The sequence below is a fragment of the Enhydra lutris genome, unplaced genomic scaffold, assembly GCF_002288905.1.
Source record: "Enhydra lutris kenyoni isolate GAN:26980312 unplaced genomic scaffold, ASM228890v2 scaffoldscaffold57, whole genome shotgun sequence".
In the NCBI taxonomy this organism is placed as follows: Eukaryota; Metazoa; Chordata; class Mammalia; order Carnivora; family Mustelidae; genus Enhydra; species Enhydra lutris.
In genome coordinates this window covers 1,328,361-1,354,111 of record NW_019154141.1, presented here as the reverse complement: position 1 = coordinate 1,354,111, position 25,751 = coordinate 1,328,361, and the positions used below count along the sequence as shown (strand labels likewise).

General features: G+C 50.3%; 1 protein-coding gene across 3 annotated transcripts in view; it reads right to left on the bottom strand.

The window, feature by feature from the left end:
* Positions 1-25,751, bottom strand: part of LOC111158193 (solute carrier family 39 member 11) — a 322,724-nt gene that overhangs the window by 209,379 nt on the left and 87,594 nt on the right. For 2 of the 3 annotated variants that reach the window (XM_022520108.1, XM_022520107.1), the window contains exon 5: positions 11,493-11,634. In XM_022520108.1, the coding sequence (XP_022375816.1) occupies positions 11,493-11,634 (142 nt within the window). The remainder of the gene's footprint in view (positions 1-11,492; positions 11,635-25,751) is intronic. The other variant, XM_022520109.1, reaches the window with a different exon arrangement.

Here is a 25,751-nt window from a genome sequence, read left to right as displayed (position 1 = left end):
AGGCCTCACTCCCTGTGCCGGGTCCTGAAAATTGGCCGGTCGGCAGGACCATGTGATCCAACCACTAGCAAACATGAGCTCTGAAGTGTCCGCCAGCTAACTAGAATCCTGTTAGCTGCCAGCTCGGAGTCTAGCCGCCTCCCCCCTGCTCTTTTCCAGGCTGAGACTGGGAGAGCGCGCAAAGGAGAGAAGAGCGGTACAATTCGACACCTTGAATAGTGTTGGATCATAAGACCCTGCAAAGAAAGAAAATTAATATGGCAAAGCTTTTTCCCCTGACTACGGCAGACATGGAAGCAACAAGCCCAATATGACACGAAGTGGTTAACACCTCTAACCAAGTAGGGCTGGATGATGGGCGGCTTGAAGCACTGTCACCGAGAAGGACACCAAGAAGGATGGCTTCCAGGATAAATAATAACAAACCTCAGGGGAAGGCATCTAGACTCTCACAGGGGTCCACCCCAAACATAAAGCAGGGACCCTGACAACAGATCACGTGGATGGTTTAATCAGCATCGCAAGCTAATGCGCTTCTGCAAAGCCAACCCATAGCAAAGGCCTAAGGGAGAACTTCACCCAGATGGGATTCTCCGGAGAGTGGTGGGAGGAAGCTGCCCGCAAGTCTCTCCAGACACAGAGGGAAGCAAGTGCCTCTGAGGAGCTTTTCTGACTGCTGCCACTCCCAGGAAGGGCTGCCCTGGGGTCATGGAGGCACCCCTGCGCCCCTCGGAGCCCAAGAGGACTCCCCAAGCATCGCCCGTTCTCAGAGCAGGGGAGCGGCTGGCCTCAGAGAGAGAGGAGGAAAGGGAAGGGCAGAGGAGATGAGGAGGGTGGCCGGCACGAAAAGAGATGCTCCAAGGCTGAGATCTGAAGAGGAGAGTGAGAGAGACCAGGAGAGAAGAGACGAGATGAGATGCAAACAGACAAGGGGAGATGCAGTCCTGTTAACCAGGCTCAGAGGGGCTGGGGGGGGGGGGGGGGGGGGGGGGGGGGGGGAGGGGAGAGGTTGCCATGGCAACACCTGGCAGGAAGCATGGCAGGAAGCACAGGCCCGGTAGCTGAGCCCAGAGAAGGCACCTGCAGCCCCTGATGGCCAGGCCCATGCTGTTCCTACTAACCTGTGAGACTGCCCGGGGGCTGGTGCCCAAGCTCCCACTAGCAGGCTCCAGGACCTCAGGCCAGAAGCTGCTGCCCCAGACTTTCAGGTCCCACAAGCCCAACAGGCAGATGAGGTCTACCCCAGGTGCCCTTGGTAGACTCAGGGATGAGGAATCTTGGAGCAGAAAGCAGGCTCAGCAGTTGCTAAGCCCAAACTTCCACACTGCACAGTGAGCTGCTCTATAACTTCCCTACCTAGCCTGTACTTGAATCCTTCCAGTGACGGGCAGCTCAGCCCCCTTCACAGGCCCAGTGCTTAACCACTTCCACTTTCGTTCTCTGAGCTAAGACACTGTTCTGTGTCCTGGCCAGAGAAAAAGGGAAAGTGGGCAAAGTCCATTCCTATGCTAATGAAGGAAGCCCAGGTTACTACCACACGCCCTGACTCTATCCCGCTGTTCCACACACACACACGCGCGCACACACGTTCTTTCCTCCTCACCTCCCAGTTCTCTGTAATTTCTCACATCTATCTGATGGTCTATTTTTCCTTAACCACACATTTATGCTTCTTGAATTTCTTTAGGGATTTCCTTTTCCTCGGAGAAACCTCCTCTTCCAGCTCAGGGCTAATCTGTTCTTTTCCAATGTGGCCACCAAATGGAAATGCTGTACATCTCTGTCTGAGCCCCTTGAGAGCATCATAGACCCAAATGTGCTCAATGACTGGAGAATCCATGCGCAAACCCGAAAGCTTCCTGTAGTTTTTATTTTGTTTTTTTTTTTTTTAAAGATTTTATTTATTTATTTGACAGAGAGAGATCACAAGTAGACGGAGAGGCAGGCAGAGAGAGAGAGAGAGGGAAGCAGGCTCCCTGCTGAGCAGAGAGCCCGCCGTGGGCCTCGATCCCAGGACCCTGAGATCATGACCTGAGCCGAAGGCAGCGGCTTAACCCACCGAGCCACCCAGGCGCCCCAGCTTCCTGTAGTTTTTAATATGGGCAGCAACATCTTCACGATCTGGGCCAAAAAAGAAAAAAAAAAAGTCCCACATCCAGGCACGCTGAGCTCTTGGGCCATTTGAGCAGTTGTCTTTCTAGAATAATGATGACTAATATTCACTGAGGGCATACAGAACACTAAGCACTATTCTAAGCATTTTACACATATCGTCCTCACCTAGGTGCACAGCAGCTCCATGAGGCAATTACTGTTACCCCCAGTTTGGAGAGAGAAACTGAGGGGGATAAGGTTATGAAGGTTGTGCAATGTCTACTGCTAAGGGGTGCAGTCAGAATTCAAACCCAGTCCCTCCACACATCCTATTTTCTGACCCATTCTAACTCTGTATCATTTCTGTATTGTGACATCTCTTAGGATCCAGGTGGCTTTTCAAATTTGTATGCCTTTCATCTCTCATAAACCTATAGATAACACCATACTTAATGGTGAAAAATGGAATACTTTCTCCCTAAGATTAGGAGTAAGGCAAGAATATCTACTCTCACCATTCCTATTCAACAGTGTACTAGAAGTCTTAGCCAGTACAAATAAGAAAAAGAAATAAAATGCATATAGGTTGGAAGTAATAAAACAGCCACTATTCACAGATAGGACATAGAAAATCCCAAGAGGGGCACCTGAGTGGCTCAGTGGGTTAAAGCCTCTGCCTTCCACTCAGGTCAGGATCCCAGGGTCCCTGGGATGGAGCCCCTCATCGGGCTCTCTGCTCAGCAGAGAGCCTGCTTCCTCCTCTCTCTCTGACTGCCTTTCTGCCTACTTGTGATCTCTGTCTGTCAAATAAATAAATAAAATCTTAAAAAAAAAAAAGAAAATCCCAAGAAATCTGCATAAAAACCTCTTAGAACTAATAAATGAGTTTACCAAAGTTGCAGGAACAAGACTAATTCATGAGAGTCCATTATATTTCTGTAAAATAGCTATGAACAATTAGCAATCAAAATTTAAAATACAGTATCATTTATAATAGCACCATAAAAGGAAATACTCGGGCAAAAATCTAACCAAATATGTGTAGGATATATATGCTGCAAACCACAAAATGCTGATAAAAGAAATCCAAGACAGCTTAAACAAGTAGAGAGATATACCATGTTCATGAAATAGAAGACTAATATTATTAAGATGTCAATTCCCCTAAACTGATTTATAGTCAATGCAATCATAACCAAAAGCCCATCAGGATTTTTTTGTAGATTTTAACAACCTGATTCTAAAAATTGGCATATAACGGCAAAGGAATAACCAAAACAATTTTGAAAAAGAACAAAGAACTGAAATCAATACATCTGATTTCAAGATGTACAATAAAGCTACCATAATTAAGAGAGTGTGATACTGCTAAAAGTAGAGGCACATAAACTGGAGAGGCAGAATGTAGAGTCCAAAAATAGACCCATACAAATATGGTCAATTAATACTTTACAAAAGCACAAAGTCAACTTAGTGGAGAAAGGTCTTTCCAATACATAGCCCTGCAACAACTGAACATCCATATGGAAAAAGCTGAGCCTCAAACTGTGCCCCACTCCTTCTCTAAAAATAAATAACTCAAAATGAAGGGCTCTGCGTGGGAGCACCAAGGACATATTCAAGACCCACTTATGGGACTGTTAGAAGCTTCTATATGTTTCATTAAATCATATAAAATGGCCCATTGGCTTTCCAGGAAGATCTGAATCTCCTTCAGGGCTCAATGTCTCCTAACTGTTTTTATATGTACAACAACAGGAGCCTCCCCACCGGAAAGAACATTGTCAATGTTTACTATGGTTGACTTGAGCAAACCGCACCAAGGCTTACTGAGGATCGGTGCTGTGAAATCACCAGAGGAGACTGATCTGCTCGGAAAGACAGTAGACATCTGGTCCAGCATATCTGAGAGTTGCAAGAGACATCTTATGCATCCTCTCCTGCCCCTCCCTCCCTGCCCCGGTGATCGCCTCTGCCTCCGCTAGCAGCTGATGATGAGTTTGGGATAATCAAGGAGTCAAAGAACCCTGTGAATTAGTTCTGTCTGGGATGATCAAGTAGGAATTCACTGGCACATCCCTTAATAGCTCCAGCTCCAAAATGCTATAGCCCTTGAAATCATGTTTCATTGAGACAATTGATTTAGTTTTAAGACACCTGGAGCTATTTTCTTTCTCCAGCCCTAGGAGGGGAAACGCACTAGAGAGAAGAACGGGGGAGAAAATAACATAACGCACACAAGCTGAATTAAGAGAAGGGAGGTCGGACAGACCGTGTGTGCTAACAAAGAACACCCGGGAGGAATGGAGCTCAGCATGGACTCCTTTTCTTTAAGGCAGGATTGCACTGACCCCATCCCAGATGCCAGAGTTGTTGGTGCTGACTGCACGGATTGGAACCCTACTCCTCCCCCTCCCTCGCAGCCCGTGCCTGCTTCTCCAAGGCTGCCTGTCTCCGTGAGTGGCACCTCCCAGGTCCACGGGCTTACAACAAGCTTCCATTCCTTCTTAGGCACTTTCCATAACAGGCCCAAGGAAAAGAAAAACAAACAATGGAGATGGGAGTGCATACACGGAGGGACTCCCGAAGACCTTAAATCTTGCAACCAAAGCACCACCCTGTGCTTCTCTCCAGCTTAAGCGGCGTCTGCAAAAAATCCCATCCGGAAAACAAAACACAACGGCATGAAGGGAGCCCAGGTTGCGCACTTTGACAGCAGCCCCCTCCATCTCCGGGTAATAAAAGCCTGGCAGGAGTATCCTAACGGTGGGGAGGGGGGGCTGGCACTGCCCAAGCCACTTGTCTGCTCTGTTTCCCAAAAGCACATTAAAAACACATTTCCCAGTGTAATGGACTTATGAGCTGAAATGAATGTGTCAGAACTCTTATAAATATGATAGAATCTGCTAGCCCAGCAAATGTTAAATTTTGCATAAGGAGACAGTATCCCTAACTCCTCAGTAGACACTTAATGAATATTTCAAACAAAGAGCCCCGGCAGCTGCTCCACAGGCTCCTGACGAATTAAATGGGGCTTTATTAGTGCTAGGATTAGCCTCCTCTTGTCGCCTCTCGTTTTCTCTCATCTTCCTCGCTGGTGCGTGACACAGGAGCCCCTTCAGACTAACGTGGATCCTGGAGGCCGGTCAGCAGTGATCAGAGGCAGGGGCTGGTCAGCGTCCTGGGTTGAGAAGGGCCCCCCACCCCCCAACCCAGATTCCATGTCCTCCCAGCACCTCAGAATGTGACCTTACTTGGAAATAGAGATGGAATCACAGATGTTAATTAGTTAAGAGACGGTCACCCTGGCTTAGGGTGGGTCCTAAACCAACAACCTAAACCCAACAACTGGTGTCTTTGCAGGAGAAAGAAGAGGGGGATCACACCCAGACACGCAGGGAACGAGGCCATGAGCTGACAGCGGGTAGAAATATAAGGGTGCAACGACAAGCCAAGGAATGTCAGAGCCACCAGAAGTCATCAGAGCCCAGGAAGGCCCCGTCCCCGGAGCCTTCGGAGAGGGCGTGGCCCTGCCGACTTCCAGTCTCCGGATCTGAGACCGAGAGCACATAGATGTCTACGGTTTGCAGCCACCAGTCTGGGGAACGACATCATGGCAGCCGCAGCAGGTGAATCCTGCCAGGAGAGCATGTCTACACGTTCACGTGCGCATGCATATTGATCTCCCTCAAAGACACCCAAGCCTATCATTTCGCGGGACGGCCAGCTTTGTCCCGCCCCTTAAGTTCATTAAGCACAGACGGTGCACCTGCTAGCAGCTTCCGGCCATCAGACTTCAGATCACCCCGACTGACTTTCTTGGTGCTGACCCCGAGGGCGTTTTCAGTTTCATTCAGTCCTGCTCCGTACCCCTTTCTCTGCATCCCCAGCCCGTCCAGCTATGAGTCTAACAGACGAGGCAGAAATAAGGTAAGAGGCTCTAAAAGGCAGAGGGAAACCAGGAGAACCCCATTCTCTTGCCGCCCCGTTCTCTTCCTGTAGGCTGATTGCCATCCGGAGGAAGATGACCTTTTCTAAAAAATTGTGAAGTGCTGCTATGGGTGGAGTTGTGTGCCCCTCCAATTCCTGCGTTGAAGCCTTAACCCTTGTACCCAAGAATGTCACTGGATTTGGAGACAGGATCTTTCAAAATTAGGCGGAAAGGAGGTCATCTGGCCCCTAATCCATCTGACTGGTAAGGCGAGGTAAGGACACTGCAGCACAGAGGGGAGACCATGTGAGGTCCCAGGGAGAAAACAGCCACCTACAAAGCAAGGAGAGGGGCCTCCGAGGACACCAGTCCAGCTGCCACCTCAGACGTTCAGCCTCCGGAACTTGGCGAGGGGGTGAGGTTCTGCTGTTTAAGTCACCCAGTCTGTGGGACTTCGTTACGGCAGCCTGAAGACTGCCATAAGTCTGCCTCTAAGCCCAGGCCTTGTGAAAAAGCACACGCCCCAAATGACTGCCTAGCTTAGGAAAAGGCACACAGACGGGAAAAGTGCTACTTGAGCGTTCAGTATTAGCTGACATATGATACTCTGCAGAAGCACAAGGATCCATAAGATGTCTGCACCTAGTGAGGTTTCCAGGAGCTGGGACATGCAAACGGTCATTCGCCCCACCCACGCAGAGTCCTGGCTCCTCAGTGTGACTTCCTCCTTCAACATCCTCGATGCCAAAGCGCTCCTGGTGATTCTTTTCATTGAACACTTTGCTCTTAGTCCTTCTGAAAAATATTTCCCTATTTCCATGTATGAAGATGTGGTGTATTTTAATAGCCCCAGTGCTGTGGCCGTGGGTTGGCAGGTGTGGCTCATTCCCAAACTTTGAAGAAACCCAGCTTGCAGGCCTTGGTCCAGAAGGGAGGTGGCAATGCCAGGACCTGCCTACTTTCCCGGCCCCAGACAACTCTCCATTAGGCCAGGAGAAGACTTGCAGCTGTCCCCTCACCAACCAGTTATGTGGGGGTGGGGGGAAGTGGGGACAGTCTAATTGCTAAAACCACACGCCAAGATACTAGATTTACATTAAAAACCGTGAAGTTGTTCTTTCATCTTTAGAGGTCTTACTGATCAAAAGTCAAAGTCACCAAGAAACTTCTTGGAACAAACCTAAACATGTGATTTTAGAGACCTGATTACAAAGAAACATTGAGAATTTCTCCTAGGAGCTATCTCTGACTCTTGACAGATTTCAGTTAACTAAATATGACTCCACCGGGGACAGAAGGAGCATCTTCTTCAAGGAAGACTCGAAAAGTCAGAAGATATGGAAGAAGAAAGAAGCAGTTGTCACAGGAGCTTGGAAGCTGTTTAAGTAAGTCCTCTCTGCTTTGCTAGGATTAAGTTACTGCCAAGGAGTTTCAGTGCCAAAGAAATCTGGCAGCTGGGAGTGGAACACAAGTGGATGGGCTTACGGAGAGAACAGGCAGCTGTCTCGCAAGAGGGGATTTCTCCCTGCACAGTGCCTTCCCCAGGTACCCCCATATCTATCGAAAAAGAGAATCCTCCAAAGATCAACCAGCATGAAAATCTAACTCCTAGGTTCATTACCCAGCTAGAGAAGCTGTCTGCAGTTAAAATGCAAATGCACAAGCAGGAGTAAAACACTGTGGATTGTTGGACACCTCAGTGTTTAGCAGCTATTCCAATCTTTTCCCAGAGGTGCCTAAGAGAGGATGTTTAACTGGGAAAACAGGGGAGAGCCCAAGGTTAAAAGGGGACAGTAAGATACCTGGAGGAGAAAAGAGGGTGTCCTGAGGAGGGACAAAGTTATCGGAGAACAGCTGGATTCCATTCTGGTTCTGGACTGGCAAGCCCCCTAGGGTGCTAATCTGGGCGTCAGGCACGTGGGAACCTTGAGTGCGAAGAGGCAACGCCTCTCCCCCAAGCTCAGTTCTGTCTCCACAGGAGGATATGACCCAGCAAGTCAGTGGCATAACCAAGAAGGAATTCGAGATGTTAGACTAAGATAACAGCAAACCCATGCTGACAATGGGCTGGTGATGGCCACCCACGCAGACCTAAAACCCACCCAACACTAGGTCTGTGCTGGTTTCATTTTGCAAAACGTGGCTTCTAATGGGCCAGTGTGTCTAGTTAAAATTATTCCTTCTGGGCAAGTTCTACTATTACAAAAGAACAGGACATAAAGGAAAAATCTGTTTCTAACTAGAGATCCTTACAGCTTATGCTTTCCTGACTCAAGTCCCCCTTCACTTACCCCTTTGACAAGATTTGGAAAGGTTTATGGAAACCTTAAACAGGTGCCACTTTGTAACTAAAGAATTCCCCAAATTGAATCCACCCCTTTCTCTACTGGAAAATGATGTTACTCCTGTTCCTTCCACAGATACACAGAATTATGATTCTCCATCTGCCAAGCTAATGGGTCAATGGAAAACAAACAAACAAATAAAAAACCAACCTCATTCTTGAAGAAGAGTTTCAAGATCCTCCCTCAGAACAAACAACAGATTGAAATGGGCAGTTAACAACGAGTAAAAGAATGGACTGATTCACTTTTTACTAACCTTCTTTAACCTAGAGGGAGTGCCAGTAAAAAAATAAAAATAAAAATCCAACTGGGCAGCTGAATGGGGAAAGCTGAGGGAAAAAACAAAACAAAACAAAACAAAAAACAACAAACAAACAAACAAAAAAAACCCCAAGATCTAGATGACCATCAGGGTCAAGGAGCCATTAGAAGTGTGATGAATGGTATAGACCTTTGGCTTCTAAAAACACATTATTTTGCATAAAATGTCAAGAGATACATGAACCTTTTGGTTACCATTCATGGACCCCAGATGTATAGAACTTCTGGCCTAATTTCTAGAATTTACTCAACTTTTCTGCCCACAGGGAGGTACCTATAAAAAGGCTCTCTGCCACATTCTTTATAAAAGCCTAAGACGGGAAACAACCTACAGCGCCACCAAGAGGGGACTAAGTAAGTAAGATCATGGCCAGCAGCAAGAATGGGAAGGTGTTTTCACCGAAAAAACACAAGGTAAGAAACACTGGGCCAAGCATGACCGTAAAATCGTATTATTTCTGAAAGGGCACACAAAGGACTAGAAATGGCGTGCGTGCCTGAGATGGAAGCCTGGACCATAAAGGGCTCGAAGTTGGGAGAAAAATTACTTTTCTATTTTGAATCCATGTGATTCCTTTTTTAATTAAAAGAAAACTAGTTGGTGAGAGAGAAAGAAGTAGCCGAATCAAGAGACAGACAGACTGATGGTTTCCAAAGAACTTCTGGTCTAGCAAAGTCCCCAAAGATCCCAGCCTTGAGAACAGCTGATACCATAACACATTTGGAACCAAGACAGAAATAGGAAAGTATCTCCTGAACGCTGTCCCCAGCCCGGTGGGGCTGCCGCCGCCGCTCAGAGCAGCTGAACCTTCTCTCCCATAGTGTGGCTTTTCTGGCTTTTCCTCCTGCCGAAGCAATTATGAAACATTATAACAGCAGCGCCAATATTATTTTTTAAAGGCTGATGTTATTCACTAAATACCCATCAAACCGATCTCCTTGCTCCATTGACAGCCCGCTGCAGGGAAACCCAGAGAGCATAAATAATGCATCTTTGGGCTCGATTGCTGGCGGGTCGGCAAATGGCCCTTCTCAGCTTTGGAGGCTTCCATTGCCTGATGCCCACAGGTGTGTCCAAGGGAGCAGAAGAGCGACCTTCTGGAGATGGCTGGGCGCCCTCAGGCTCAGCAAACCACCTCCGTGCTCTCAGGAGCACATCTGACAAGTTAGCAACGGCGAGGGAGGGCAGCCCGGTCACCAGCTGTGACTAGGTGCGTGTCCTCAGCAGAGGACAGGACATCTCCCTCCCACACAGCCCCCAACTTTCCCCCTCCACCCTGGGTTGCCAAGAAGATCCGAGAGTCCCGGGAGGCTTTCCTGCAGAGCCAACTCCCTCTGGCCTATGTTCTCCTGGCTGCTCTGGACAGGGCTATCCAAGGGATTGCTACTGTTTACCTTTTTTGACTAACAGGCTCTGAACCTCCCCACTATAGCCTTGAAAATTAAAAAAAAAAAAAAAAAAGAACTGGGGGGTTGGAATAAAATCTGGCCAACCTTTTCATCCGAGAGAAGGCTCAGAATCAGAACTTTTACAAAGGCTTCATAGGGGTACACAGGAGTGCCAGCTAGTAAGGGCTGACAGAAGCCTTCTGCCTCTGTGTTCCCACGGTTCGGCATGACAAATGGCAAGCTTTCCTGGAGGACAGGCTCCATCCTGGTCTCCGGATAGTTCCTGACTCTCCAGTAGAAGGGGAACAGCAGAAAACACCTACGTCGCTCTGACTCAAATATGAATGGCATGTGTGATTGTTGGGCAGGGGGCAGAATGTTTGCGCTAACCCTCTCATACGGGAGCCGATGTTAGATGAGTCTGCACCTCCTGACTACGTCCCACCGGGGAAGTCCTAAGAGGCCGTGAGGATCAACCCAAGTGGGGAAGATATTCGAGGTCTGCACAGATGATTCATGCCGGACACAGTCAGAACACAGATCAGCGAGAACTGGCCTCACTGTGACTTCGGCGCACTGACTCCCCCTGAGGTCTAGAGATTGCCTTGGTCTACATGTGGCAAAAAGATCAAATTCAAATCCCAGTGTGGAAACGTGAAAGGACTCTCCTCCTGTGAACGCTAACGCGAAGACAATGACCGTACTCCAGTCTGTCTTTCCCCAATTCATCAAGACAGAACCCTGTGCAGGGGAGGAGCCACCCGTTCTCGACATCTTTTCAGTGGTTTTAGCCCCAAGTCCATGGTCCATGGAAGAAGTGGCGGGGCGGGGGGCATACATGTCACAGCCTGGGACTTCAATAAATTCAAAGGGAAAGAAAGGCATCTACCTCTCCTCGTGCTAACTGGTTCTCCAATTAGCCAAATGCCCTGAACGAGCGTGTGATGATGAGACGAGGAGGGGAAGTCTTCCCCCGAGGCTGGAAAACCATGTACCCCTTCCCAGGGTACCCTCCACCCCTTGTCAGTGGGACACAGCCTGGCTGCCACCGTTTCCCAGCTGCGTCAAAAAGAGGAAAGTCGTGTGGATGGAAAGGAGCATTCGGGGTCTGTTAGGGGGAGACGGGGGGACAAGTGCCAGGTGCTGTCACCCAAATCAGCCCAGTCCCATCAGAGGGGTCCCACTTGGCCCGGCTGGGAAGGCAAAGAGAAGGCTCTGTGAGCTCCTGCAGGTGGTCTGGAGAGCAACAGGGAAGGAAGATACGGGGCCAGATACCGGTCCAACCCTGTGCCACGGTGGGGTAAGGCACGTGTATGGACAGGACAGAACACGGTCCTTTCCCCTGTCCTTCCTCTGACACCACGCCTGAGCCTCGGCTGCCTGACTCAGCCCAGGGTCTGCAGGGAGCTTGCCTGAAAGGAGCCCAGCTCTACCTATCCGGATGGAAAGTTCACTCTCAGGGAAGAGCAGCCGGGGACCCTCAGTGTCAGACTTCTTCAGCGACGCAGGGGTGAAGTTCAGTGCCAGGGCCGTCGGGGGATCTTCTGCTGCACCCTGAAACAAGAAGCAGTGACGTCACTGTAACACCCCACCACCTTCGCTCCCCAGGCCCCTCCAGCTCAGAGCCGCCCAGGCAGACAGCCAGTCTGTCCCCAAAGTGCTGGGGCTCCTCACAAGGAAGACGACGAGCCTTCTGGTTGTAGAGCTTCTGGGGTGACAAAAGCCCTGGGATCTGAGGACCGTTCGATGCTGATCCTAAAAATGGGAAGAACACATCCTGGGAAAGGGAGGGGGGCAGTCCACGCGGCATCACCGCAGGGCAAAGGGCACAAGGAACTCAGCTCCCGAACCGTCCCTAGAAGGCTACGTGGCAGGTTCTCTTGGATGGTGGCCTTGCTACATACAGGAACAAGGTCAACGTTTTTAGGAATTGACCACCTTCACGGTTCTCGTGAGATCCAGAGGAGAAGCAATCCAAATAAAAGCACCTGAAAAGAAGGAAACAGCGCCCATCGAGGGGACCCAACATATTTGGAGTGAAGTCCGATGGACCTTAAGACAGCCATGTCACCTTTGTGCTTTGTCTGTCGCTCCTTAATGCGATGGTCTCTACATTAATGAGGCAAAATCTTAATTTTGATCCCCATGTTTATGTGATTAAGACTTACAGACTGCCAACGTCGTGGCTCCTTGGTGAACAAGACAAAGTCATAGCTTTTCGTGAAGCCAACGTTCCAGTAGGAACAGATAAATGAGACCATAATGGGACCGAGCTTCTCTTCCAAAGGTATCTGGGGAAACCCCTCGGACTCTGCTAATGGGTCACAGAGGCACAGAGGAAGATGGGTAAGCAGCTCTGAGAGGGCTTTCCCCAAACATGCTGATGCTGGTCACTGAGGGAAGGTGAGTAGAATCACCTCGATGGGCAAACAAAACAAAACAAACAAAAAATCCAAACCAACCACCAAGATATTTTTTAAAATCCAGGCAAAAATAGTTTCAAAACAGAAGTTTCCATTTAAAATATGTGTCTTGGGTGCCTGGGTGGCTCAGTGGGTTAAGCCTCTGCCGTCAACTCAGGTCATGATCTCAGGGTCCTGGGATCGAGCCCCCCATCGGGCTCTCTGCTTGGCAGGGAGCCTGCTTCCTCCTCTCTCTTTCTGCCTGCCTCTCTGCCTACTTGTGATCTCTGTCTGTCAAATAAATAAAGAAAATCTTTAAAAAAATAAAAATAAAATATGTGTCTCTAATATAGGAGAGAAGACTGATGATCTAATCACTGAAATGCTCCCATGTATAAGCAACTACTAAAAGTCCCGGTTAAACTGCTTTCCGGAAGGACCCTCATCAAAGTTATGCCTGGGTGTGTCTTACACAGACACACACACACACACATACACACACACGCACAAGCACACATGTCTCCTTGTTTTCCAGTGTCCCTGGGGATCAGGAGTCGAAAGAGAATCTAATAATTCAGATATTTAAGTTCATTATTTCTTTCCAATGACATGTTGAAAACGAAGGCATAAGCCTTTCCTCCCACGTCATCCCATTTGTCCAACACATCGACATTGTCCTGGTCATTTTATTGGGCAACATCGTCCATAAGCCATTTGAAATAAGGGTGGTGACACCTCAGAGAACCGTGTTGTTAAAGAGGGGAAAAAAAAGAAAAGCCTTGTGGCTCTGTCTGAGCTTCTCTCGTTCCGGTCCTCGGGCCCCTTTATGGAGTCCCAGGGGCGGCAGGATGTCCCCCACTCTGTCCCTGGGAGGAGCACCAAGAGAGGCGGCCTGTCACACCATATCACAGTCAAGGCTGGCACTACAGATGGACGGAATCGTGGGGACAGAAGGGACTTTGAGAGGGCCAGTCTCTCCCCCTGGAGAAACCCCCTCTCGGCACCCCCGGGTGACAGCTGGTGTCTGCGCTGTGCCGCGGGCCACCGAGTCACGGCTCTGTGTTTGTTTGTGTGCTTTACTTGTTTCTAATTCTCTGCCGCACGCTGACATCTGAGGAATTACTGCGGCAATAAAAGACGTGTTTCACCGCGAGAATGTGTCAGCTGATTTTCCTTCCTTTGTTTTCCTTCATAAGGGGATGTTTTTATAATGTGATTGATGCATCACTGGGGAAAGGATAGGGAAAGAGGACCACTTCCTTACAGCAGAAACATCACACCATTTAGACGCCTGACGTTGCTTACTTGGCCCGTTCAGCAAGGTGTGGCTTGGGGGGACCGGGTTTTGCCTGAGAACAGTGGTTTTCAGCCTGGGTGATTCTGCTGCCCAAGGGACACTGGCAATGGGCACTTTTTTGTGCAGGGAGTGGGGGAAAGGAATATTGCCTTCTAATGGGCAGAAGCTAGGGGAGCTGCTAAACATCCTAACTGCACGGGACAGGGCCCCCCCAACAAAATGACGCAGCCAGAGGTCACCAAGACAAGGCTGAGGGAGCACTGCTTTTGAATGATTTAGGATGGTCAGGGCCCCGAAGCACCCCATGTTGTTAGTAACGCTAGAAACTCACAGGCCCCCTTTTTTACTGTGAAGGTCAGAATTTTGCCACTTTTTCTAGGAAGCCTGCCTCCCTTCGTGGATCTGGCAAATTCTTAGGAAGCAACCACCGAGTCCCAGAACCACACCAGGTTCTGGCAAAATGAGGTGAGCCAAGTCCTCGTGAATCTTGAGTTCTCCTTCCAGAGACAGACGATAAAGTAACAATAAATGCAAAACAGAGTGCCGGGAACTGATAAAGCAAGAAGACATCACAGTCCCAGCCAGTCAGCCCGGCCACGCGCCCGGGGATCCGGCGTCCGGGGAGGCCTTGTTCCCACACGTGGCAGGTGTGCTAGCTGGCCGGGAAATGTTAAGGATGGAGCGCTCCCCTCCAGGGAAGACGCTGAAGGTGGCCTCCCCGGTGTTTGAGCAAAGTCCCTGGAAGTCAGGGAAGAAGCCACACTGATTTCTGAAGACCATGCTTCCGGCAAGGCCCAGCAAGGCAAACGTCCCCCCGCCCAGACATCTCCTTTTTCCATTTTATCCCACCTCCAACTCACTTAGAAGCTGTCCATCTAAAGAACCAAGATGTCCTTCAACGGACGAATGGATAAGGAAGATGTGGTCCATATACACTATGGAGTATTACGCCTCCATCAGAAAGGATGAACACCCAACTTTTGTAGCAACATGGATGGGACTGGAAGAGATTATGCTGAGTGAAAGAAGTCAAGCAGAGAGAGTCAGTTATCATATGGTTTCACTTATTTGTGGAGCATAACAAATAGCATGGAGGACATGGGGAGATGGAGAGGAGATGGGAGTTGAGGGAAATTGGAAGGGGAGGTGAACCATGAGAGACTATGGACTCTGAAAAACAACCTGAGGGTTTTGAAGGGGCGGGGGGTGGGAGGTTGGGGGACCCAGGTGGTGGGTATTAGGGAGGGCACAGATTGCATGGAGCACTGGGTGTGGTGCAAAAACAATGAATACTGTTACGCTGAAAAGAAATAAAAAATAAAAATTAAAAAAAAAAAAGAAGAAGAAGAAGAAGCTGTCCATCTAAAAGCTAGACAAGGACCCAGCACATCCACCCGGCTCACAGGGCACACCCACAGAGTGAAGCCAAGGATTGTTTCCGCACCCCATGCCTGGCGACACTCCCCACACCTCTCGGAGTCCAGACACCGGCCAGCCTCCTAGCACTCCTTCCAGACTCCCTTCTGGGATTCTCCATGTCGCCCACCTTCTCCACTCAACTGCGGATGGGGACAACAGAAGTAGAAATGTGTCCCTAGGAATTTCAAGGAATGGCCCCCGTGGGAGATGCCAGGGCTGCTTTGGTGGCTCGATCTAATGCCCACGAACGCAGTCAGGAAAATCAGGAAGCTCCTGCAGGGCTGACCCCACACCTCGCTCCTTGGGGGCTGGGCTGCTCCCGGAGCACACAGACTGCCCGTGGAGGGGGCGCTGCCTTGAACACAGCCTTGGCCTGTTCACCAGTGATTAAGAGCCTGGGAGAAATTCCTTCTCTACATCCTCCTCTTGCTTTGCTGACGACGGCACAGCCCTCTCGACGGGTTATCACCACCTTACAGGTCTGGGGCTTTTCTGTTCTTTTGTATCTTCTGCAAAGCTTTTCCAGTCGTGCTCCCCACTCCATCCCTGCCGGCCCTGCGAGGACAGCAAGGTGAGGCCTTCCTCACCTTGCTTCCTTGACTAACGCAAGCTGCTCCCGACTCCCCACCACAGCCCTAAGAGCCGGCTGGGCTGCCCATCGGCACGGGGTGGGTCTGGCAGGCCCCTGGGCTCCTGGGCTCCTGGGTCACCAAATGCCAAGGTGCCAGACACACAGGCTCCATCCCAAAGTACAAGTCTTGATTTTCTTCTGCACCACCCCCCCAAGTCCTCCTCCAGCCCTTCTCCCCCCCTCCCCGCCCACCCCTCCAAATCCAGCGTGGTCCCCAAAGCAGGGAGGGAACTGCCGGGAGGCACCAGGCAACACCACCAGGGCCACGGAACTTGAGATGCTGTCTTCTTGCGACAGAATTATTATTAATTGTTATTATTATTATTAATGGCTCAGAGCAAGTGTCTGGTTCAGAACAAACACAGCCATTTCCACCCACTCTGGAAGGGCTGTGCAAAGGGGCAGGAGTTGGAGAATAATTAACACTTTCCAGAAGCCAAAGAGAAGGAATGGAGAGGAAAGGAAAGAAGGAAGAAAGAAAATGGGGGGAGGGAGGGCGGAGGAAAGCAGTCCCCCAGGATGTCTTACATGAAAACATAAGGGCTTCAGAAAATAATGCCGTTTATCTCCACTAAGAAATACAGTCCGGGTGCCGCTCATCGGGGTTTGCTGTCCTGGGTACCAGGGGGAGAAGCGCTGCCCGCGGAAGTTTCTAGAGCCCCAGAGAAATGAGTCCCACAAGGAAAAGCCTAGAGCACAGCCAGGGGGATGAAGCCATGCGGAGATGAATAAGTCTGTAAGGCCAAACGGAAGCCCATTGCCAAAGCACAACGGACATGGGACCCTAGGAGCCAAGGCACCGCAGGCCCCAAACTCACTGCAAGCAGTTCTGGGCCATTTGCTGCAAGTCCCAATGGCCAGCTTCGACGTGTTCACCTGTCTCTGGCTCTTCTCCCACTGGGATGTCCATTGCTGTGAATAACCTCCAGGGCAGGGCAGAGCAGACCACCCTCAACCACTCATGGGCAAGCTGCCTGCCAAGTTCATTCAGGCTGGGGGAGCTCTGGGATGGCTCTGAGCTCCCCCGACCCCACGCAGTGCAGGTTCTTTAACTGGGGTCGACCAGCAGGTCAGAGTTCTCTAATGAGGGGTGAAGGCAAAGGTCAGAGGACGATGTGGTGCCCCTGCCAGCCCCTCAGCCACAGCTAAAGCGAGGCCATGATACACCCCGATGGAGAAGGGAACGAGGGTCTGAGCAGGGCCGCAGCCCCTCCCATGGGGACGCAGGCCAAGCTGATGCTATGGAAGGTGCCTGGAGCCCACGCGGGCTGAGCCTCCCCCTCCGCCCAGCCTCTGCCTCCCGTCATCCCCACTTCACCCAGACACACAAGGTGACATTAAATAATTGATGCTGTTTTTATTACCGGGAAATTGCAATAATAATGACACTCGTAACACAATCTTAAATTATTCCACATAATGGAAAAAAAATTAAATGTCGCCACTGATCACTAGCCAGACTAGGGATGACACTTACATAATAGATGACCTTCTCTCCCAGGGAGCCCAGCAGCCTGCTGCCCAGAGCCCGGCTGGCCTAAGGTGACAAGCGGCTGGCCTCAAAGCAACAGGGACACAGAGCAGTGTCACAGAGGGTACAGTCCTGCCTCAGGCTCTTTCAGGCAGGACGCTGCCATCTTTCTTACCTCAGTCTCCCTATGTGTTCAGGGATCATGGCTCATAACCAGGAGCTTTACAGACAAGGAAAATCACAGCTCCAAGAACTTGGTCCCCCACCTGGTTTACCCTGCCTGAGGCCACTAGGATTGCACCTCTAACTCAGCCTACGTCCCCTCTCTCCATGGCAACAGCAATGGCCGGCAACGCAGGTTTTCAAGCTTCTAAGTGCTCGATGCTGGATACTTCTTTTTTTTTTTTTTTTTTAAAGGTTTTTTTTTTTTTTTTTTCAGAGGGAGAGAGGGGGAGAGAGAGCAAGCACAGGCAGACAGAATGGCAGGCAGAGGCAGAGGGAGAAGCAGGCTCCCTGATGAGCAAGGAGCCCGATGTGGGACTCGATCCCAGGACACTGGGATCATGACCTGAGCCGAAGGCAGCTGCTTAACCAACTGAGCCACCCAGGCGTCCCGATGCTGGATACTTCTAAAATCTGGGCTAAAGAACTACTGAGCTCCCTTCTCCAGGAAGCCTTCCTGGATAGGCCCGGCCTCATTTGGATTAGAAATGTTTCCCTCTCTGTGCTCCCCGGACATCCCACCCATGCTCCTGTCACGGCATTTACCAAATAGCACACAGTAACTTCTGGGCATCCTTGGCTACCCCAAAACCATGGGATCCTCAAAGCAGGAGCCGTGCCTTCCTGCTCCCCTGTCAGGCCTCAGTACTATGTCCGCGTTCACTAACCCCATTAATTGTCAGAATGAAATGATCTCCCAAACCTCCACAATGAGAGGGGAAATGTTGCAGAACATACAACACAAAGACCCAGGTGACCACAAAACGTTTAGGTCTTGAGAAAGAAGGAAAGAGGGATTCGTGCAGAACGGGAAAGCAAAGCCCTCGCAGTATTCAAGGTGGTCTAGCTAAGGGCAAGAAGGAGGGCCTCCCACCCACGCCTGCTTCTGCCCTCCTGATAATGACGGTGTGCAACCCTCAACGTCACCCCTGAGACCACGTGAGGATGGGGAGTCCCCTACCCTGTGACCTGCTGCCCAAAGGCTCCGTGTCCACACCCCTTCCTGGCAGGAACGTTCAGAGTGGGACAGCACAGCTCGCTCCCCTCAAAGGTAAGACCTCCCTACTCTGAAGCCCATGACCCCTCCAAGGTCACATCTTCCCCCTTCCTGCCCACGTCCTCCATGACCTTGGCCTGGAGCTTCACAACGGCAGAAGTTAATCATGGACTTGTAGCTATATATAAGCTACGTAAGTCTGCTATCACTCAGACTATCTTTTTAAGGACAAAACCTTCTCCTATTTCTGATGCCAAATTACTATTCATAATCAAGCCTATTTAATCACATAAAACTGATTTTAAAGCACATGGCTCTGCAAAGATACAGCTCTCCGAGAGCCTGCAAAGACAGCCCTCCTACAGCGGGCCCAGGTAACTGGGTCCATACCACGCCTGTGTTCCAAAGAGTCAAGTCTTCGGCTAGCATGGCTGACAGAGAGATGGGGGCTGGCAGAGTTTTCCAAACTATTCTGTGCTTTCTGATAACTTGAAATATAACTTTTCCTTGAAACAAAAATACAAATCTAAAGAAATGCAGGTACCTACATATAATGAGGTCTCACCTTCCTAACCCTCAAGGATTATCCATCACTTTTAGCCTACTTCTCGGCCTCGCTCTGGAGTTCATTAAAATCCACCCTTATGATCCACACTGAGCCTTTTCTGGCTTCCCCCCAGCTGGGCTTTCTCAGGCAACTCTTTCTTACCTACATTTTCCTTTGAAAAGATATCAGATCCCTCCAGAAATCTGCAAAAGGACAAGATTTCTCTTCCCAGAAAAAAAAGGTTAATAAATGCATGTGTATCAGACGGTCATTGCTAGGTAACAAAACGCCTCAGAACTTAGTAGCTTAAAGCAATGGTTATTAATGCCCCTGAGTCTCCAGTCAATGGGGCGCTGCTGCCCATCTGCTGTCTGGGCTCAGTCAAGGTTGCCTGGACGCCTGGCTCGCCCAGGGGCTGGACGGTCCAGGACGGCACATGCGTCTGGCGGTGCACACGCTGCTGGCCAAGAGTTGCCTGACTCTTGGCTAGGACACAGGATTCTTCTCGATGTGACCTGTCATTCTCCAGCGGATGACACCAGGCTTATTAGTACAGTGAATTCAGGGGTTCGGGGCCAGCAAGATAAGGCAGCGTCCAACGTCAAGTGCTGTTCAAGTCTCTGCCAGGATCACATCTGCTACCCTCCCATTGACCACAGCCAAGCCAGTGAGCACTGAAGGCATGGATAGGTCAACCACACAGCTTGTTGGGAGGATCTGATGTCGTGTTGCCAGAGCACAGAGGACAACAGGGGAGGGATCTGTGCCTGTTTTTGCGAACTACAGTAGCATATATGCACAGACACATAAAATGTTGCACCAAACATTTGGGGCCCACAAACCACATGCAGTCCCCCACAGATCTAGCCTGTAAACAACGGCTCCTGATTAAACTTGCAAATTCAGTCTCATTCCCCCAAAACAGTGCTTCTCTGATGGGGACCCTAGGACACATTCTCAGAGATCTGAAGGTTTTACATAAAATTTTTTAAATTTTATATTTTCACTTAAATGATAAGCTATAGAAAAGAAAGAATACTGACAATCTGAATCACCAAGGTGACCCCTTTATGACCAAATCCTACTGCTCGATCTCAGGGCCTTTGTTTGCATTCACGTTTACACTGAGTTGGTCCGAGCTAATTGCTAAGCACAGATTCAACAGACAGGTTGTGTGTTTGAGCCAACCTCAGACCTAATGACTTCATGGAGGCTTGCACAGACGATCGAGGGTTCCAAGTAGTTCCAGGAGAGCAGCTGGAGAGCTGACTCCATCCAGCAGCTTTCACTGGACACATGTGCCAGAACCAGTGTTAGAGAAGGCAACTCTGTCTGCAGAAAACATCTTGTTACACCGTGCTCAGCATCGAACGTGCCCTCTTATGATACCATATGTGATCCTCCGTACCTTCTTCTGATGTAGACCGACAGGTAGTTTCACCACCTCCACGATGGGCTGAACTTCCCCACCACTAAAATTCCTATGCTCAAATCCTAACCCCCAGAACCTCAGAATGAGACTCTATTTGAAGATAAGATCTTTAAAGAGGTAATTAAATCAAAATGCAGTTGTTGGGATGGGATGTAATCTAATCTGACTGGTGTTCTTATAAGAGAAGGAAATCTGACATGCGGAGAAGGCAATCTGAAGACACAGAAACAAAATGGCGGGCGACATGCCAAGGAGAGAGGCTTGGAATGGATCTTTCCTTCAGGGCCCTCAGAAGGAACCAACCCTGCCAACCTTGATCTTGGACTTACAGCTTCCAGAACTGGGGCTATAAATTTCTACTGTTGAAGCTATCCAGTCTGTGGTACTTTGTAATGGCAGTCCAAGCTGACGGATGTAATCCACCCACCCACCCCCATTTTACATTTGAGGAAACTAAGTCATAAAAGCTAATGACTCAGCTAACATCACACCATTAGTCAGAGGTACAAGCAGGATTTGAACCCAGAACTACTGATTCCAAATCTCTCTACTCCTTCTCCCACCAGGGTGTGGTCAACCAGGAATGTACTAAGGCAACTCAAGAAGGGACTCCACAGAGAGTGACCCAAGGAGGGTGTGTGGGAACACGCACACAGTGGGCACAAAGTCTTATGCTATTATGTTGAGCAAGGAGAGTTGTCTGAGCACAGTGTTCACACAGAGCGATTGGTGTGGCGGTCTCTCCAGGCCTGGCACAACCCCGAGATATGGAATCACGACCTTTAACATCTCAGCCCACACACGACAGTGAACACTCACTTCACGAGCACAGCTAGATGGAAACCAGAGCAAGGTTCTGTGGGGTAACGGCCCAACGTCATAACTGGGTCTCCAGGCAACAAGAGAAGAACCTAGAAATCTTATTCCTGGTAAAGATGCCCTAAAATGGAAAGCAAGACACAGAGATTGGTCATCAGAAGGGAGAGGGGTGCCCTTGGTGCCAAGCTGGGGGCACTGACCTATCCATGCAGCGAATCAGAGACATAAGCATCAACTCTAACAGAGTTGGAGAGAAGCAGCACAGTTGAGAATTCAACACAGCGTCAGTGTTTGTGTCCTGAGCCACTTGGGCACAGTATGGCTTCCCCTGCAGCCCACCAGGTAGTGGCCTGGAAGGACAGCGGTGGTGGAGACAGGGTGGTTGCCCCCCACCCCACCCCCGGTGAGCGGAGGACTTCCAGCACCGTCACCGCCCCTCACACTCCCAGTCCACATCTCCACTGTCAATCCCTCAGCCTCCCGCCCCTACTTAGCTGCACTGGTCCCCAGGAGACCTTGACCACCAGGGTCTGAAGCCTCAAACCGTTGCTGAAAACAGTCTGTCCGCCTCCCCATGATTGTGTCTCCGAGGCTGAGACACACAGCTTCCTAACAGGGCTGTGACCAGGGCTTGGGGCCCAGAGGAAGCCTGCTGCGAAAGGTGGAATCAGGGGCCTCTTAGTGACTCAAAGAAGTGGGGGGGGGGGCCTTGGGGGAGGGTGGAAACCCCTGAGCGTTTTTATGCTAAGGAAGCAGCCTGGAAATGGCATTCAAACCACTTCAAAAGAGAAGCTCTGCCTTTGAAGAACAGACTTGATTTTTTTTTTTTAATGGGGCTTTATGCAAGGCCTCACTCTGCTCAGAGCAGAATTAATTATTCAACGTTATCTGGGCCTGATGCGCACTTGGCAGCTGAACACGAACCTGAACTGCCTGCATCTACGGAATGATTTTCTGCCTCCTGCCTTGGGGAGGTAGAGACCCACACCTTCCCCTTTCTCTCTTCCCTAAGCCTAAATTCCAAAGCGCACGCCCCAGGGGAGACACAGGGCCTGCTTGCCAGAGGTTACCACTGCTGCACAAAATCCCGCCTGGTCGGGGGGGCTGTGAGCGTCTGTCATTTCCTATCTTGGTTGCCATAGGTCAAGAATCCAGGAGTAAGTTAAATTGGGCCCTTGGCTCAGGGTGTCCTTGGGCTGAAATCAAAGCCGCGATCTCATCTGAGGCTCGGGGCCCGCTTCCAAGGGCACTGGTCATTGGCAGAATTCGGTTTCGGGTAGATGATCCCAGGGCCCTGAGATCAAGTCTCTCATTAGGATCCCCGTTCAGCTGGAGTCTGCTTCTTCCTCTCCCTCTGCTTGTGCTCTCTCTCTCAAATAAATAAAATCTTTAAAAAAATAAATAAATAATGAATCCAGCTTGCACGATATTCATCTTTACACTAACCTAGCTGTAAAGTATGACTTTTAGTCTTTTTTTGGTCTTTTTTTTTTTTTGGTGGAGGAAGGGGCCCATGAAAGTCCAAAGGTAAGCCAGGTATGGTGCCTCTTTGGGGTACACAATGGTTCTCCTTGCACAGCTCCACAGGGACTGAAAAGGGCAAAAAAGATTGTGGGGGCAAGGGGAGCCAGTCCAGCTTGTGGTCCTAAAATGCTGACCTTTGGACTAAGTGACAAACCAGGATAGTCCCCGGGCAGCTGCAGGACAGTGCTGATATGCTAATTAGTGTGAGGGGAACAAACCAGCCTCAAGTTATGAACACAGGGCTATAAGGCCATGTTTGGTACCAGCATGGGCCACTTGGTTTAGTCAGAGTCTCCGGTTGTCAGAGTCCCTGGTTAGGCGGGACTCCTAATTCCCATCAACTACCTCACAGCTGGGAGCCAAAGGCCTCCAGGGGTAGGTAAGGATATTACTGAAGCAATTAAAATCCTTCTCAAACACCAGAAAACGGGCATAAATCTATTCATTACTAACAATGTCAATAAGACCATTATCCTATTAAAAATCCCATTAAAAAGGAGGAAGAAGAAGAAACTGTGTGTCACTCCATGCTAACTCGAGTTAAGTATTAGTGCGAAATACCTGGGCAGTAGGATGACGGGGGTACAGAAATGCCAACAAGACGTGGGGAAAGTTGGTATCAAGAGAAAAGCATAAGGGAGAGGCTTCCTGGGTGGAGAGGAAGGCAGGACGGACGACCACGGGCAGCTACAGGGACAGGCAGGGTCAAGGCCACCCCAAGAGCCGCAAAGCCTGAACAGGAACAAAGCTCTGCTGAGACCACACTTCGACTCTTGCTCGTAAAACAAGGGGCTTTGGCGCAGACCATGGTGAAGGCCTGTTCTACCCCCAACCTTCGATAAATCCACAAATGTCTAATTCCAGACGAAGGCATCTGCTGCCTCCATGGGAGAATATCCACCAGTCACACCTCCCCAGAACTTTCCCAGCCACTTCTGAGGTGCATCCGGAGCAAAAGCCCTCAGTGGCTGCAAGGTGGGGTGCCATCCCGGCTGGATCTGGGTGACGAGACGAGCAGAGGGCAACAACAGAGTGACTCTAGACCCAAAGGGGCATCAAGGGGGGACAGGGTCTGCCACCACTAGTGGCAGAGAGTTGCTGCAGGGCTGTCTTTCCTCAGAAAGGTATCGCACGCAGAGGGCTCACAAGAGAAGATGGCCCGGCTCTCCTGAGCGAGGATTCCCTGGATTTCAAGGCCAAGGAAAAAACCCACACAAGCTCGCCCGACTAGCTTTCAGGCATGGGCTCGTCTCCCACAAGGACTATCAGTAGCCACGGCTCCCTCCCTACCACGCACAGAAGCTGAGCAGATACCCACAGCTGGAAGATAGGCAGGTTTGGAAGGTGATGGTATTTTCAGAAGTTCGGGATCTGCTACAGCGAGAAACCACACCTTTTATTATGAGACAGCACCCTGCTGAGACGAATCTGCATACAAGAATGTGTTACCCGTGTGTCCCTGTTGTGTGGGCTCTAACAGAGAAAGCCCGGTGAAAGCCTCCAACACCAGAGTCCCCTCTCAGCGCGGAGACTAGGGCTGGCGTGTCTGCAGGTACCCTGGAGGGGGAGGCTAATTGAAGAGAGAAAAAGCACGGGCGTCTCCTCCCAAACGAGAAAAACAATCCACCACGGAAAGCCCCAGCCGCCAGGACAGACGGCCTTTGCAAAATCATGCAAACCTGTCAGAGGCAAAAAGGGACTGATCGCTTTCCTCTAGCACGTCTGCACAGGTGGGACGATACGGGAGGTATTCCCACTGAACACCTCCGGAGCGGATGCAGGAGGCCAGCAAGTCAGCCTCGGCTTAACTGGAGGGCCGGCTGGAGAGACAGTCATTGCCAGGATGCTGCTCTCGAGGAGAGAGGTTAATATGCGGGTTAACTGTGTCGTGGCCCCTAGACTATGGAGGGTGCTTTCCTCGGCCATATCTGTTCCTTTCCACCCTCCGTGGTTGCTGTTTCTCCAGGGAAGCAACTAATAGCATTCAGACCCCTCTCCCCACCCTCCCCCTCCTCCCCCAGCATCATCTCTCATCTGACCCAGAACAGCGCCCTGCATGCCTCGTGGGCACAAGGAGACAAGATTAATGTGTTCCTCCGGGAGCCTGGAAAGCAAAGTTTGGATGTGGCAGCAGGAGCAAACACAGATTTGGAAAATTAGCTGTTGCCCCCAAAATCCCATGAGCTAAAGGGGGCCGGCAGGAAGGAAGGTGTCCGTTTTTGAATTAGGAGGGGCATCTCCACAAAGTGCAAGGCTCAGTGCAGGAACAGATTCACAGCAAACCAGTTGCTTGACATTGTCTCTTTTTCCTACTATTTCTAAGACCAGGACATTTTTGTGGAGGGACCTAGGTGAGGGTCTGAAGGGCTGCTGACAGTGCTTAAGGTCACACAGAGAGAAATGACTAAAGCACAGGCGCATCCCCCCAGCCACCTGACTGCCGCCCACCTGCCTAAGGGACCAGGTAGGTGGGGCATCTGACATCCACAGCAGCCCCGCCTACCACACACACCTGCACCTGCTGCGCACACCTGCACCTGCGCAGTTGGTGCCTGAGCCCTCCGCACCAGGTAAGCGAGGCCACACGGGAAAATGTGAGAGCTACACTTCAGGACGTAACCAATCTCAACCCCGGATTATTCTACCTCCCAAAGAGTTAACTAAAAGGAAAAAAATATTATTTGTTGGGGGGAGCATGCTGCACTGACTTCCCAAGCCACTTAGGGTTCTTCTGGCCCCTAAGCAGCTCCCTGCAGGAGCCCGGGATCGAATCTAGAGCCCTTGACTCCCCCACCTGAAATGCACAGCTCATGGGTCTGCTCGGGGAGCCAGTGCCAGGGAAGGGGAGGTGGCAGAGCCCTGGGGGCTCTTCCCATGCCTGGGACACATTCCCCCAGTTACGGAGCCACG